The 14632-nt window shown below is 37.3% G+C and overlaps 2 protein-coding genes across 2 annotated transcripts in view; both read left to right on the top strand.

Annotated features, from left to right (window-relative positions):
• Window positions 1-11812, top strand: part of LOC145502910 (uncharacterized) — a 41464-nt gene extending 29652 nt beyond the window's left edge. The window contains exon 3 of the mRNA XM_081482311.1: window positions 11248-11812. The gene's annotated coding sequence lies outside the window, so the exon portion shown is untranslated. The remainder of the gene's footprint in view (window positions 1-11247) is intronic.
• Window positions 5474-10846, top strand: LOC145502187 (uncharacterized). Its single transcript, XM_081481448.1, has 2 exons — window positions 5474-5536; window positions 7129-10846. Exons 1-2 carry the CDS (start codon window positions 5474-5476, stop codon window positions 10579-10581), a joined length of 3516 nt encoding a protein of 1171 aa, XP_081337574.1. The 3' UTR covers window positions 10582-10846.
• Window positions 11813-14632: the final 2820 nt, after the last annotated feature.

Genomic DNA, 14632 nt, shown 5'->3' with positions numbered 1-14632 from the left:
TTATGTGACAATTGATTTGGCTAAAGATTTTTGAAGAGAATGGGGTTAACGCTCCTGTAAGCTTCCTTTCCTTCTGGTAAATGACTCCACGAGTTGGAAAAAAATTGTCGGTTCCGCGATCACAAATTAATTTCCCGTCTAAAATTTATAATTGGAAAACTAACCCAAAAAATTGAAATTTGTTTCTTGCTAAAAACTCTAACCCTACACGAAATTTGCGGTTGTCATGGCAACGTCAGAAATAATGCACACACAATTCACTTATAAAAATGTTCGCAGAGGATGAATGAACAGCCATCGAAAGTTTCTGCTCCTTACGGTAAATCGTATTTTCACAAATTTGAAAAAACGTTTTTGGGGTTGGCATGCAAACTTCCCCCATCCTCCCCCCCACCCCCTCCGCCCCCGCGCTTGCACGTCCGTAGTTCTCCCGGGGTTAATCTTACCACGCGTGTTGCGTAGATGTTTTCGTGGAGAATGAAAAAGCGTGTAAGGCTGGAATTTCTGGAACTGAAAGTGAGCTAAAAATAACTTGAGAGAGATTGCCATGGAAATAGTCTTACATTAGAGATAAACCACTTAGCGTTCTTGTTCTCTTTCTTATACAATTGGGTGCAGTCGATGTTAAGAAAACAAACATGTACCCAGGTCGTGTTTTGTAATTTGAATTGCGATATAAAAGTGAAACACAAATGAAACATGTCGATTTTGTGATGTATATAAAAATACATTTTATCGCCAGTCGAAATTGAAAACTTATCCCACGGTTCGAAAGTGTGATATTTCTCGTGTCATTGCTATCTTTTTTCAAGATTTCATTTCAGCTGATGCAGACTACAACTTTGAATTTCATACTGAGTTCAATTTAAATTTCGGAACGATTTTCAGACTGTTAAAGCCCTTTTGGAAAGGTAGGTGTACAGAAAGTTAAACGCAAAGTTTTGTCCCAAAGAATTGTTGTATAATTAAGATAATCTCTCCCATTTTAGAAGGACGGCAATTTTTTATATAAGTAAATTGTAAGTGCTCAAGATAAAATTATAAACTCGGCAAATTCGACAAGCCTTGTAAGCATTACACAATATAATATACTGGAGTGGAAATTAAATTCAGTCTTATATATGTTCCAGCTGAATTAAACATTCTGAACTAAATATTATCGTTTGACTCTTTGAACTGACAAAGTAAAAATAAGGGAATTAGAGTTCTTTCTTGCCAACGTCTAGCAAGGCGTTTTTAGTTTAGCTGCTTGTAGTTCAAGGTTAAAACACGATATAAAGCAAAACCGAACGAACATTTGTTGCTTTTTCTTGTAGGGAAAGTTTCTCTCGTGGACATACCTGTTACGTTTGTACTTTTTCATACTCTGGACAGAAGTGAAGTGGTGAGTAGAACCTTAATTTTCACTTTCCTTGGTCTTAGTCACCTAACTCTGTCGTGACTAAATCTAAACAACCTTTGTGTCCATAGTTGACTGTGTTACTGGTTACTTTACAACAAAATGTTTTGACTCAATAAACAATAAAATTGTCAATGATAATCAACAATCATGTTTGACTGTGAATAACAGTCATTCAACGCGTACGGCTTTTAATTGTAATATTCATGTTTGGGAATTCTAATAATATTCCGCCAATTTTAGCTCTGTCATTTTTTGGATACAAAATGCAGAATGAAAACGACAGTATTCACCTTTCAAAACATTCCGAAGAGTCTCTCCATTATCGTCAGTTACAATGAACTAGCATGCATTGTTTTTGAATTTTTAAGTTTGAAGTAAGCAATTAAAAAAAGCGGAACGTGACTGAGCAATACAGTGTAGAAAAAATTAGATATCGTGTAGAAATCATTCTGTTTATGTCGTCACTGTACATTGAAAAAACTAGAACAGCACTAATGCGTTGTTTTGCTTTGAAAGGAAGATTCCTTTTGCTGACCCAGATTGAATTTGACGTCATTCGGATTTTGACATCTCAAGAAACGGTAAAGACAGTCAGTTAAGAAAAGAGATATGAGATATCGTCTTTTCGAGTCTCTCGTTAGATGGTTTTACTGCGAATTTACTGAGAATATTTAATTAAGCACTAACGTACCTTTGTCCTTTCTAGGGGGGGACCCCTGTTCCTGACGCAGATCGAGTGGGATCTCATTCTCATTCTCACATTCCACATAACGGTTAGAAAAGTAAGTAGCTTTGGTCACTATCTGTATTCAGAGTAAATACGTGTTGTGCAAATAGAGCAAGGAAGGGTTGGAATTTTCAGTGTAGAATTTATACTTGAAACGTCCATCATGGACGACTTTCAGTTTTGTTGGTTGATCTTCCCGTGTGGTCTTGTCAAGTTTGTTTAGTTTTCCTCGTTTGTTTTCTTTCAGTTTAACTTTGCAATTCTATATTAGTCAGTCATCATTGTCACAAAAGTGCATTTGTCGTCGGCTGTAGCTTTCAGTTTTGCGCGTTAATCAGTGTCTGTGACTACAACTTTGCTCATCTACTTTCCTCAAGGAATTTTAAGTTTGATGCGTTTATCTTCATGTAATTTAATTTTTGGTATGGATTTCAGTTTTGTACGTCTGACATCATTTGTACTTTTTTTGTGCGTCTTAACAGTCGCATGATGCTAGGGAGTAAAACATGGACATTTTAAAGAAATCATTGTCTAAATAAACCTAAAATAATATTTTTGTATACTTCAGACAAAGTTGTGTTATACAGTGAAACTGTTGGGTTCTGTATTTTTCCACGGAGCGAAAGAGAAGTGGTGAGTACAAGCTTGGTACTATTTCAATTTGATTAAAATTCATTAATAATAAGCAAAGGGAGCGCTACGCAGCTGCCCCTTTTTCAACAAATTTTAACTCAATAGTAAGATAAGATTTGTCGTAGTCTCAGGTGGTGTTGGACACGGTTCACGTGACAGTATTTGACCAATTATATGTCGTCTCAGCCGGAGCAGTGGCGGACACATTTTTCGTTGCGAATGAAGAGTAGGTTGTCGTTTCTCGACCGATTTCTGCGCTCATCATGAAAATCAAGCGAACCTTTTCTAGGAGCTGCTAGTGTAATATCTAGACCAGTTATTTGCCAAGCCTCAAGTGCAGGTAAGCAATTTTTGCATCAGAACTAGTCAATGGAAATCATGCTATGTTGAAAACGTTTGTTTACCACACGCGCTTGACATGGATATTCTTTTGGTCATTTCCGGGGTAACAGGGATCAGTATTGTGAATTAATTTTTGCTTGAAACTTTAGTTTGAGAGTTGAACTTCAAGAAAAGGTCGGCGGGTCCAGGCGGGCCCCGTCGTTTTAACGGTCAAAATCGGACTTGAAGTTGGGGCATTTTCCTTGATTTGAGAGATGTTTGCGGTATTTCGCGGGAGTGATTGTGTGATTTCTACCCATGTTTTAAGAGTATAATTTTGTGGTTTGCCTTTTTTCCTTTATATCTTAATATTTTCTTGTCATTTTCTTTTTTTTGTAGTGCGTATGTCATCCGTTTGTTAGACCGATGTTCAAGATTTTTTGGATCCTGCTTTGGACACAATCCATTAAAGATATCAGCTCATTTACAGTGAATTTTCACTATCATGATCACTGCTTGTCTTGAATTGTTATCTCTAACAGAAATTTACTACTCTTGGATCGGATGTTATTGTTCAGTCATCTATGGCTGATTATTTGATCTCCCACTTCTTTATGCTTGTTTTCCTTTGAATATTGGTAGTCGTGGGAGACTATACATAAGCTTAAATCAATAAATAATAAGTGTTTCATGTGTGTAGTTTGGCATAATTGTCAACCCACCTGGAGCAGAACGAGCCAATGTGTTTGAAGCAAATGCTGAATTACCAACTGGTATTTTAAAAGACTATGGGCTTGGAATTAACTTTGCTATCATGATTTCCCAAGAACTAAATTTATCCACTTACACTGTAGTGATCAAACAGGGAAAGCTACAGCATGCTGCTGTTTAGGTTATCAAATTTAGAATGGAATAGACCAAAAAAAAATTTATAATGACATAATGCAAGTGACTACTTAGAAAGCTGCATGGCAATCCCAAGTTTTAAGAGCTACTGCAAGTGTTCAATATAGTGCGTCTGCTTTTATTTTAAAATGTTGTTACAATTTACTTATCTCAGTCAAAACATCTCACTATAGATGATCTAAGATACAGCTACATGCTAGATTATTCTGAATTAAGTTGGTCACAGTCATTACGAGTCGACACGAGGAAGTGCTGTGGAGACTGTTTTTGGCAGAATTTTTAACAGCCAATGTAGGAAATGTTATTATCAGTACATGATCACTGTGTTGTTGACCACAGGACTTGCAGTAAATACTAAATTTTAAACTGACAGATATTTCAAATGACCTACATAGCACTGTTCTGGGTAAAGAGCTCCCTTTAGTTTACACAAGTTACATTGAAACTTAAACTTCAGCAGAGGTGTGATATGAGGACATGTAATGAAGGCATGTCAGGACTATGTGCTATTCATTCATTGCTAATTCACCGTGCCTATCATTCACAATCTTCCAGTTTTATTTAATAATTTATAAGCGAACTTAGTATTGACCGCTGTTTCCAGAATATGGTTTTTGTGCTATTTTGCTGGTTTTTTGTTGTGCTCGTCAGTACTTTGCAAATATTCATTTTAAAAGCATACTTTGGAATTGAAATATCATTTGGAAGTAAATGTAAGTCTTTTTTTTTTTTACATTTCCCATCTGCAATTTTAGTTGCAACCACTTGAAATAGCTTGAGCTATATTATTTGTCTAAAGTATTTATTTCATGTAACTCAACCAAGCTTTCTTTCTATTGAGCCATTTTCCTTTTACATGGCCTCACATGTACTGAGAGCCAAGGAATGGACACTTGGAGCAAATGCAAGTTTTATCCAACACCTAAGCACTAGGTGAAGAGAAATCTTAAACTCTCATCAGTTTGAACATTGATATTGCCAGTGGCAATGTCTGAGGCAGTCGTTTGTAGACCTCTTTACTTTAAACGTATTCAAGGAAGTTGAGCAAGACCAAAATCGTGTTCATTGCATTAACTACAAATTTAAATAGATCCACACAGTACATATTTCATCTTGGATTTGTAAGTTGAACAAGAATTTGCTGGAAGTGTGACCTGGTACAGGGGACCAATACAATTTTTTTTTACCACTTACATTGAAGCAAAACATACCCTACTTCTCCCATTAGGCTTCTGCTTTCTTAATTTCATTTATTGCAAATTATTTTTGTTATTTTGAAAGAGCTATACCTCATTAGCAAGCTGTTTATGATTCCTTTTGATTAATTAGGAAATACAGCGGGCGAAACTCGATTAACCAAGCTTTACACAAGTTTTCAAGGACAAAACATTGCTTTGATTTCGAATTATTCAACCCTTTTCTTCGTAGGTTTTACTTCTCAGCTTTCTTATCGTGGAACGAAAACATAATATCTGTCAACAACTATGTTGTTGGCCATCGATACACTCATACACAAGTCGAGATATCTAAGAAGGAAAGTGCCGAAGGTAAGTTCAATTCCGGCAAGTTAAGATCGAATTCGAAAAGGTCAGAAACGGAAATAATTTATCTTTCAACCGTAGAGATTCGACGAACCGCGAAGCTTTGATTCCTAAAATAATCTGTTTAGCACTGAAAATGGTGGCTTTGCAAATCGAGCAGAAGTCATATACAGCTATTACTTGGCCTGCGGAACATTTGATATGGCTGTCATTCCAGATTTCTTTCACCATCGGAAGCGAGCGAACCTCCTATAAGTCATATTTCCACATCACCATCAGCGCGTGGAGATGTTTGCCGCTCAGCTATCAGATGAAAATGAGCTCTAGGGAAAATTTCTCCCGGCATGCTTTGCGAGTCGTGTCCAACACCGCCTGTCGTAGTCTTTAACCATGTTTCGCTGGTAGCAATTTTTCCAAAATAAAGTGCAGATTCATTTTAATTTTTCTAAAGATGTTTTCGACTTTCTGAAAGCACTCGAAACATTGTTAAAAAATTCATCTAATTTGTCGTCTTATTCTTAGTCATCATTAAGTTGAAAATGTAATAAAAGGATTTCAGTCCAAAGAAAGGCCCAAGGAATGGATTCAATAGTACATGTATAATAGTTACGTCCTTGTTATATCGCAAGAAAGTCCGGGACTAGCTAACCCAGAATGATTTGCATTTCACATTAAGAGTTCGAATTCTGCAACTTGAAACCTGCAGGAATTCAAGTCTAGTCTAAAATTCGATCAAAAACATCTGGCCAAACATAAAACATAATATTATTCATTCCTTTGTATTATCTTGGAACAATGAACGCTCAACAAACGTTTCAGATGAATTCTTCTACTCAAGCTCCCAAGACTTCCGTACAACCTGTTGACCAATTTTTAACAAAGGAGAGTATTCCTTCCCCTGACCCAAGTCACCCTTTGTATACATGCTTAATTGTAAGACTAGGATGTGAAAAGAAACCGGCCAGTATTAAAAATCTTTCTTTTCCATTTTTTATTCATTTCATTCCAGCCAGATATTAGTGCAAATTAAAATGTTTTACAATAAAAACCCGCATAAAAGTACACGTGCTTTGGGGTTTCAGGCTGATTTTGTTCTTATATATCGGGTGTTTTCTGCAAAATCAACCCCAAAAATGTTCTTAGCGTGTTCTTAAAATTGTTTCTAAAAAATAAATACTGCATAGACTACTAACAGATGAAATCAATGTGCAAGCGCAACATTTTAATTAATCAATGGATTTCATGTCAGCATGCTGTGTCTGCAGCAAGTAATAAAGAATGTGATTGACAGAAGGTAACAGTCATTTAGTTACATAAATTAGCCAAGTCCAAAAACAATTGCTAAATGTGTCCTGGAAATTCCCATACCTGCTTAAATAAGAACAATTTTCATCTTTCAGGCTGAATGTGTTCTTATGTATATGGTACTTTTTTGACCAAATTTCAGCCTGAGTGTTCTTAATCCACTTGTTCTTTTATGCGGGTTTTTACTGTATTCTCTTAAGCCATTTCTAAACTAAGTCAGAAACTCCTACCACTACAATCCCGTCTCAGTTCCACTAGGTTTTCGGAAACGAGTTGAATAGTAATACATATAGTTTCTCACGCCTTCACTGACAAATGAAGTCAAAGACGAATGCAATTGCAACTGTAATTTTCATTTAGTCCTGACAGAAGTGTTTGACATGAACAACATGGACGAAGTTCTACAAGCTATCTCTATCGGCCTCATAGTTGCGTGCTTCCTTCTCAACACCAATCGAGCTCTAAAGAGCATCGCAATATGCAAGGAATGCTTGGTCATCGTGAAACACAACGCAGGAATCAAAGACGATAAACTAGCCATATTATTCTACAAGAGGTTGTATTTGATACTGTCGAAGGCTTATTGTGCTGTCAACAACAACAAAAATGCCATAAAATATGCAGAAAAAATTCTCGAGATTTACTGTGATAGTGGAGAAAAACTTGCAGAATATGATCTAAGCTTCGATCTAGGAAAAATGTATTTGCGTCAAAGCAAATACGCAGAAGCAAGAAAACTCTACGAGAAAGCCCTACTAATCAGCACAGAAATCGACGACAAAAAGGGAGAAGCCGCCTGTTACGGAAATCTTGGACTTGTGTATCAATCAGTAAGCGAGTATGATAAAGCGCGAGAAAATTTTGAGAAATCACTTGTGATCAGAAAAGAAATCGGTGACAGAAATGGAGAAGCCGCCTGTTACGGAAATCTTGGACTTGTGTATCAATCACTTGGCGAGTATGACAAGGCGAGAGAACATCTTGAGAAATCACTTGTGATCACAAAAGAAATCGGTGACAGATATGGAGAAGCCGCCTGTTACGGAAATCTTGGAGCTGTGTATGAATCAGTTGGCGAGTATGACAAGGCGAGAGAACATCTTGAGAAATCACTTGTGATCACAAAAGAAATCGGTGACAGAAATGGAGAAGCCGCCTGTTACGGAAATCTTGGACTTGTGTATCAATCAGTTGGCGAGTATGACAAGGCGAGAGAACATCATGAGAAATCACTTTTGATCAGAAAAGAAATCGGTAACAGAAATGGAGAAGCCGCCTGCTACGGAAATCTTGGAGCTGTGTATCAATCAGTTGGCGAGTATGACAAGGCGAGAGAACATCTTGAGAAATCACTTGCGATCACAAAAGAAATCGGTGACAGAAATGGAGAAGCCGCCTGTTACGGAAATCTTGGAGCTGTGTATGAATCAGTTGGCGAGTATGACAAGGCGAGAGAACATTTTGAGAAATCACTTGTGATCAGAAAAGAAATCGGTCACAGAAATGGAGAAGCCGTCTGTTACGGAAATCTTGGACTTGTGTATCAATCTGTTGGCGAGTATGACAAGGCGAGAGAACATCACGAGAAATCACTTGTGATCAGAAAAGAAATCGGTGACAGAAAAGGAGAAGCCGCCTGTTACGGAAACCTTGGACATGTGTATCGATTAGTTGGCGAGTATGACATGGCTAGAAAACATCTCGAAAAATCACTTGCGATCACAAAAGAAATCGGTGACAGAAATGGAGAAGCCTCCAGCTACTTAAGGCTTGGTTCTCTGTATCTATCAGTCGGCGAAGAAGATGAGGCTAACAAACACTTTAAGAGAGCGTTGGTGATCAAAAGAAAAACTGGTGACAAGAAAGGGGTAATTTCTTGTTGCAATAGACTCGCTGCTTCCTTTCACTCTCTCGGTAAATATCCCATGGCTAACAGTTATAATCAGGAAGCACTTATGATCGCATCAGAAATTGGACACAGGGCTGAGAAAGCCGCCTCTTTATTAATGCAAGGATATATCTTCTACTCAATTGGTGACCGTGTCAAAGGTAAAGAATATTGCGAAGAAGCAATTGCGATTAGTAAAGAAATTGGACACCGAGCAACAGAAGCCAATTGTTGCTTACTGTTAGGAAACGTTCTTTTCAAAGATGGGGAACATGTTAAGGCTGAAGAGCATTTTATGAAGTCGCTTCAGATAAGTGAGGACATTGGCGATATTTTACAGCTTTTCCAATCGCTCTACGGGCTAGCACGCTTAAGAGTGCAAGAAGGAAAGATTCAGGAAGCTATCGCGTACTTACTTGCTAGTATCGAAAAATGCGAGAAAATACTCGGCTCCATACAAGATAACGATCAATGGAAGATATCGTTCTCGGACAACAAGATTTCTCCCTACCGTAATCTCTGTACATTGCTTTGTAAATGCGAAAATCCCGAAGCAGCCTTGTATGTTTCAGAGCTTGGGAAGGCAAGGGCTTTGGCAGATCTAATGTCAGCTCAGTACTCTATGAGGAATCCAGTCTCCGCTAATCCTCAAACATGGTCCGGTATTGAAAGCATAATGGACAAAAAACTTAATTGTTCTTGTCTATACGTCTTCTATTCTTCTGACAGCATATATTTCTGGATTCTTAAAAGTAGTGGAGTCAAACATTTCCGAAAGATCAAAGGAAGTGAAGCTATCGCTCATGAAGGATTTGCCCAGAATATGGAAGACTTTTTTGCCACCAAAAGCTTCAGAAGTTTTGACATGTCACCTAAGGAGCTACGCAAGAATGTGTCTGTAAATGTCGTACAAGGGGAGTCAAAATCATACGAGGATGACAGCCATGAAGGTTTCCGAATTGGAAATGAAAGTGAAGAGAACCAAGGTCCAAAAATGAATCTTCCTCTGTGTTACAAACTAATCATCGCTCCTGTGGTTGACTTGCTTGACGGCTCGGAGATCATCATCGTTCCTGATCGTACTTTATACAACATTCCATTTGCCGCATTGCCTGATGACAGTGGAAAGACGCTATCCGAGACTTTCAAGATCCGCGTCGCCCCTTCTTTAACAACTCTCAGGCTCATCCATGACAGTCCAGCAGACTATCACAGCCAGACCGGTGCACTGATAGTAGGGAATCCTGATGTTGGTGAGGTGATTTTCAAAGGACGTCTTACGCCCGTTTCGCGACTGCCTAGTGCAGAAGAGGAAGCAAAGATGGTAGGAAGAAAGCTGGGTGTTGAGCCTTTACTAGGACAGCAGGCTACTAAGCAGGCGGTACTTCAAGCGATGGAATCAGTGGCTCTGATACATTTGGCTGCTCACGGTGATGCAGAAAGAGGAGAAATTGCTCTGGCACCTTCTATTCGCATACCTAACGGTATACCTCGAGAAGGACTCTACTTATTGACAATGTCGGACATTTCAAAGGCTAAACTGCGAGCTAAACTGGTAGTCCTTAGCTGTTGCCATAGTGCACGTGGAGAGATTAAGGCCGAGGGAGCGGTCGGAATTGCTCGAGCATTCCTAGGATCTGGCGCACGCTCGGTGTTGGTGTCAATGTGGGCCAGAGAAGACAGCTCAACAGAGAAGTTAATAAGTCATTTCTACGATCACCTTGTTCGTGGGGAAAGCGCTAGTGACTCTCTTCACCAGGCCATGAAGTGGATGAGATGTAACGGCTACTCTGACGTTAAGCAGTGGGCGCCTTTTACACTGATTGGAGATAACGTAACCTTTAATTTTGGAAAGTAAGGTAAGATTACTTGAAAAAGTGTTTTTTTGTTTTTTAGCAAAAAGTACCTAATAATTGTTCAGTATTTTGCCGAGGAGGAGTTAGGAGTTATTTTTGTTCTTCTGCAACGGACATGGTGTTCTAATATAACTGACCTGCTTTCGATGAGAGACCATGAAATTACGTAATAACCTGAAATGCAGTTTTACTGACCAAATTTCAGATATAAATCGTATTCAGCTGTAAATGGTACAATGAAACTTGCATGGTTCCAGCTCAAGTCTGAATGACAATGATTTTATACTGCGTTTTATCAAACAAATAAGGAAGCCACTACCATATTATTTTAATGGTGTCTATTGTAATTGCGAAGTACATTTGAGAAATTTAGAAAGCACAAGCCACAAGGTAATGTCTTCCACATTTCTCAAGTTTTTTTAATGAATCGTAACGTTTTATGGCAAATTAATTTATTTCTTTGATTTATTCACTTTTTATATAGATTTAACCGTTACGGTGGTGCCACGATAATACACGAAAAACACGATTATTTACGTCTTATACAAATGTAGCTTTTCAGGCAATCAGCTAACGCCTTTTTTAGAAAACGTTCAACTGAGATTGACTAAAGTAGCCTAACAAGCCTTTTTCATAGCTTTACACTTTGTTTGTTTGTTCTCTTTCAGATGTCTTGGTTGAACTGACTGACTGACCAGCGGAAACAAGTGAGAAAGACAAAGCACAATGACCTCAAGAGACAGTTTTCAGGCCAGTGGTGTGTCTCAGTTAGTAATGTAATGTGACCCTTTTCAACAGTTTTGGTACCCTTTTAACCTTTTAATCATTCAGCAGCAGGATTCAAACTGGGATAAATGCTATGCAAAACGTTTCAACTTTTTGTTTAGTATGTATTTTTGAAGCAAAAACTAGTTTTACTCACGAGTATGCAATGATTTATTAGAGCTATTGCCTGCGAGTTGTTTTCAGTCAAAGAACAGTTGAAACTTGAGGTAGCTCAAAACACTTTCCAGCACTTTCCAAGACTATGGTTTTGATAAGTCATTACAAGCACTCTTTGTCAGTTGATGCTACAATCATTGAACCTTAAAACTGCCCAATCATTGATAAACGCATTGTTATCATCTTCGTGACACTATAGGTTACCATAGCATCAGTATGGCCTGTGCTAAAGACACTCTTAATTTTAGCTTTAAGTACCTATGTTTATTCGAAAATTTAAGGTAGCTCTGAGCCCCATGCACAGAATTTGTTTAAACTTTGCCAATAATTGCATCTTGTCCTTATCAAAATTCGATAATAAAGAATACATGGGTTTCTCCGCGCCGTTTTTGAAATATAAATACCTAAAACTAAAGTCAAGGGTGTTTTCAGTCTATCGTACCTCTGCTATCGCGACCCAAATTGTCCTGTTATATAGATAAGACACCTAAAACGACTGACACTAAGTAACAATTATTAACATGACTTAGAAAGAGAATGTTATTCTAAGCAAATTAAGTTGGGTCGACAACGTAGTGTACAGGGCATTTCTTACCGAACCAGCTTTCAGAGTGAAAGAGCTTTAGGACGTAAATATTTTATCAATTATTAGGAGTCTTTAGAAGAACATAAAAAGCCAAAAAAATGTGAATTTAAATTTCTACTAAAAAATTAAAGTTGAAATGAAGTTATTTTTACCAGTTAGGTTTGTAATTACATTTTGTAAATACCTCGCCGGGAAGCGTTGACCCTTAGTTAAATACACATTAGGAATTTAGGAGTTTTAAGTAATTATAAAGAAGTGTGAGGAACTATATTTGCGTGGCATTTATCGCGAAAACGTGATCATAAGGCTATTATTGTTGATTTAAAGGAGTAATAAATTAAACTAAAACTCTAAAGAAGAGAAGTCCATTTATGTAAACTACTTCCCAGACTGAACAAAGCTGTTGCTAGTGTGTAGCGATGCGGGATTCTCACAAAATTTCTGCGACGTTGAAATTGCGAACTAAAAGGGGACAGTTTTGAAGGACAATGGCCTCTGGAAATTTCATTTCGGATTTGAAATATGGTACACGGGGTGACAGGGAAAACACAAGTCTTTCCCTTTTGGCTACTGTTGTGTGGGTTATCCATGTTTTGTTTTATAATCTTAACAATTCGATTATTCCAGAGCGGAACAGTTCAGAAAAAAAGGGGAAAAGTTTGCTCTTTATCACATTGCACGTTCTGAGCCATTTTAATAAACCTGATCGTTTTCTAAGAACGCCAGTTGCCTAAAATTTTCCTGCGCAAAATTTCATCATGCGAAATTAGGTTTTGAACGAAAAACGCGCTCCCATTGAAAGCGAAAAAGACTTGTCTGACTCGTGCAAGATTGTTTGCTCTCGTCGTTATGAGTCAAAAACGCAACTTACTTTAGAAGATGTCGTGATGACCTAAACTCATTGGGGAAATCCGTTCAGTCTTATTAAAAGAACGAGTTGTCTTACTGGTTACAGTCTGCTTCTCTGTTATTTGTCATTTCGGGTTATTGTTGGGAAGATATGGGGCGCCGTTGGTAAATTTATTATTTAGACCGAATTTATGCCATTTTCCCCTTATTTATAAATAATTGGAAGTGCCACAAAATTTGTTTATAAATAAGACACAAGAACTTGTCCGTTGATATGTAAATAATTATTTTAGGTACGTTCTGATTTATAAATAATCTTTTACCATAGAGTTATTATATATAAATAATAAACTAAACAACTTCAATTATTTATAAATCAGGTCATCTCTAAAATAGTTATTTACATATCATAAAGTTTGTAAATGCCATTATTTATAAATAAATTACTTCGCCGGGGGTGTAAATTCATTATTTAGAAATAATAAATTTCACCTCACCGAGTGTAAATTTATTATTTATAAATAATGAACTTCACTGAGTGTGTAAATTTATTATTTATAAATAATGAACTTCACTGAGTGTGTAAATTCATTATTTAGAAATAATGAATTTCTCCTCGCCGAGTGTAAATTTATTGTTTATAAATAATGAACTTCATTGAGTGTGTAAATTCATTATTTAGAAATAATGAAGTTTCATTTCGCCGACTGTAAATTTATTATTTAGAAATAATGAATTTAACCGTGTGTGTAAATTCATTATTTAGAAATTCATTATTTAGAAATAATGAAGTTTCATTTCGCCGACTGTAAATTTATTATTTAGAAATAATGAATTTAACCGTGTGTGTAAATTCATTATTTAGAAATTCATTATTTAGAAATAATGAAGTTTCATCTCGCCGAATGTAAATTTATTACTTAGCTCTTATTAACCGAGCTGGAGGTCTGTATGGGAGAATCTTGACCGAGGTCGTGAGTACAGACCGAACACAGTGAGGTCTGTACACACGACCGAGGTCAAGATTCTCCCATACAGACCGACTTAGCTCGGTTAATAAGATGTTTATTATATGTCAAAGAAGAAAACTTTAATTCGTTTAATGTAACTGGTTTGCCGACAGTTTGCTTGCGAACGGCGATGAGCTTAACTTAAACCTGCCGAAATGTGCTCGTTCTCTTTACTTGTTTGTTTTGTCATCAGGCTTTTTGGCAGTGCCATAAATGATTGAGAAGAAAATGAAAGAAAATGGTGAACATTTTTGTATTTTAGTTTGCTACTTTGTCAACGCAAAATGAAACCGGTCTAGTTAGATGCCGGTCTAGATGGGAAAATCTAGACCGCGGTCAATATCGATTTCAGCCAATAATATTCGTGAATTCGGTAGTTCCTAGTGTTTGTGAGACGCAGCCATATAATAATTAGAAATAATGAACTTCACTGAGTATGTAAATTCATTATTTAGAAATAATAAAAGTATGAATGACTGACCCAGCGTCTCTTGCCCGATCGATTTCGGAGGCTTTTTCTCGCGCTATAAGTGAGACAGTTAAAGCTGCCCTTGCTCAGGTACGTACGCAGCCTGAAATTCAGCAGTGGCGGATCTAGGGAAGGCCCCCCCCCCCCCCCCTATTTTGGTTAATTGAGTTTAAGCGAGAATCACGCTTCAAATATCT

This window comes from Orbicella franksi, chromosome 11 (genome assembly GCF_964199315.1).
Source record: "Orbicella franksi chromosome 11, jaOrbFran1.1, whole genome shotgun sequence".
NCBI lineage: Eukaryota > Metazoa > Cnidaria > Anthozoa > Scleractinia > Merulinidae > Orbicella > Orbicella franksi.
The sequence above is the reverse complement of the archived record's forward strand: the minus strand, read 5'-3'. Positions and strand labels throughout refer to the sequence as shown.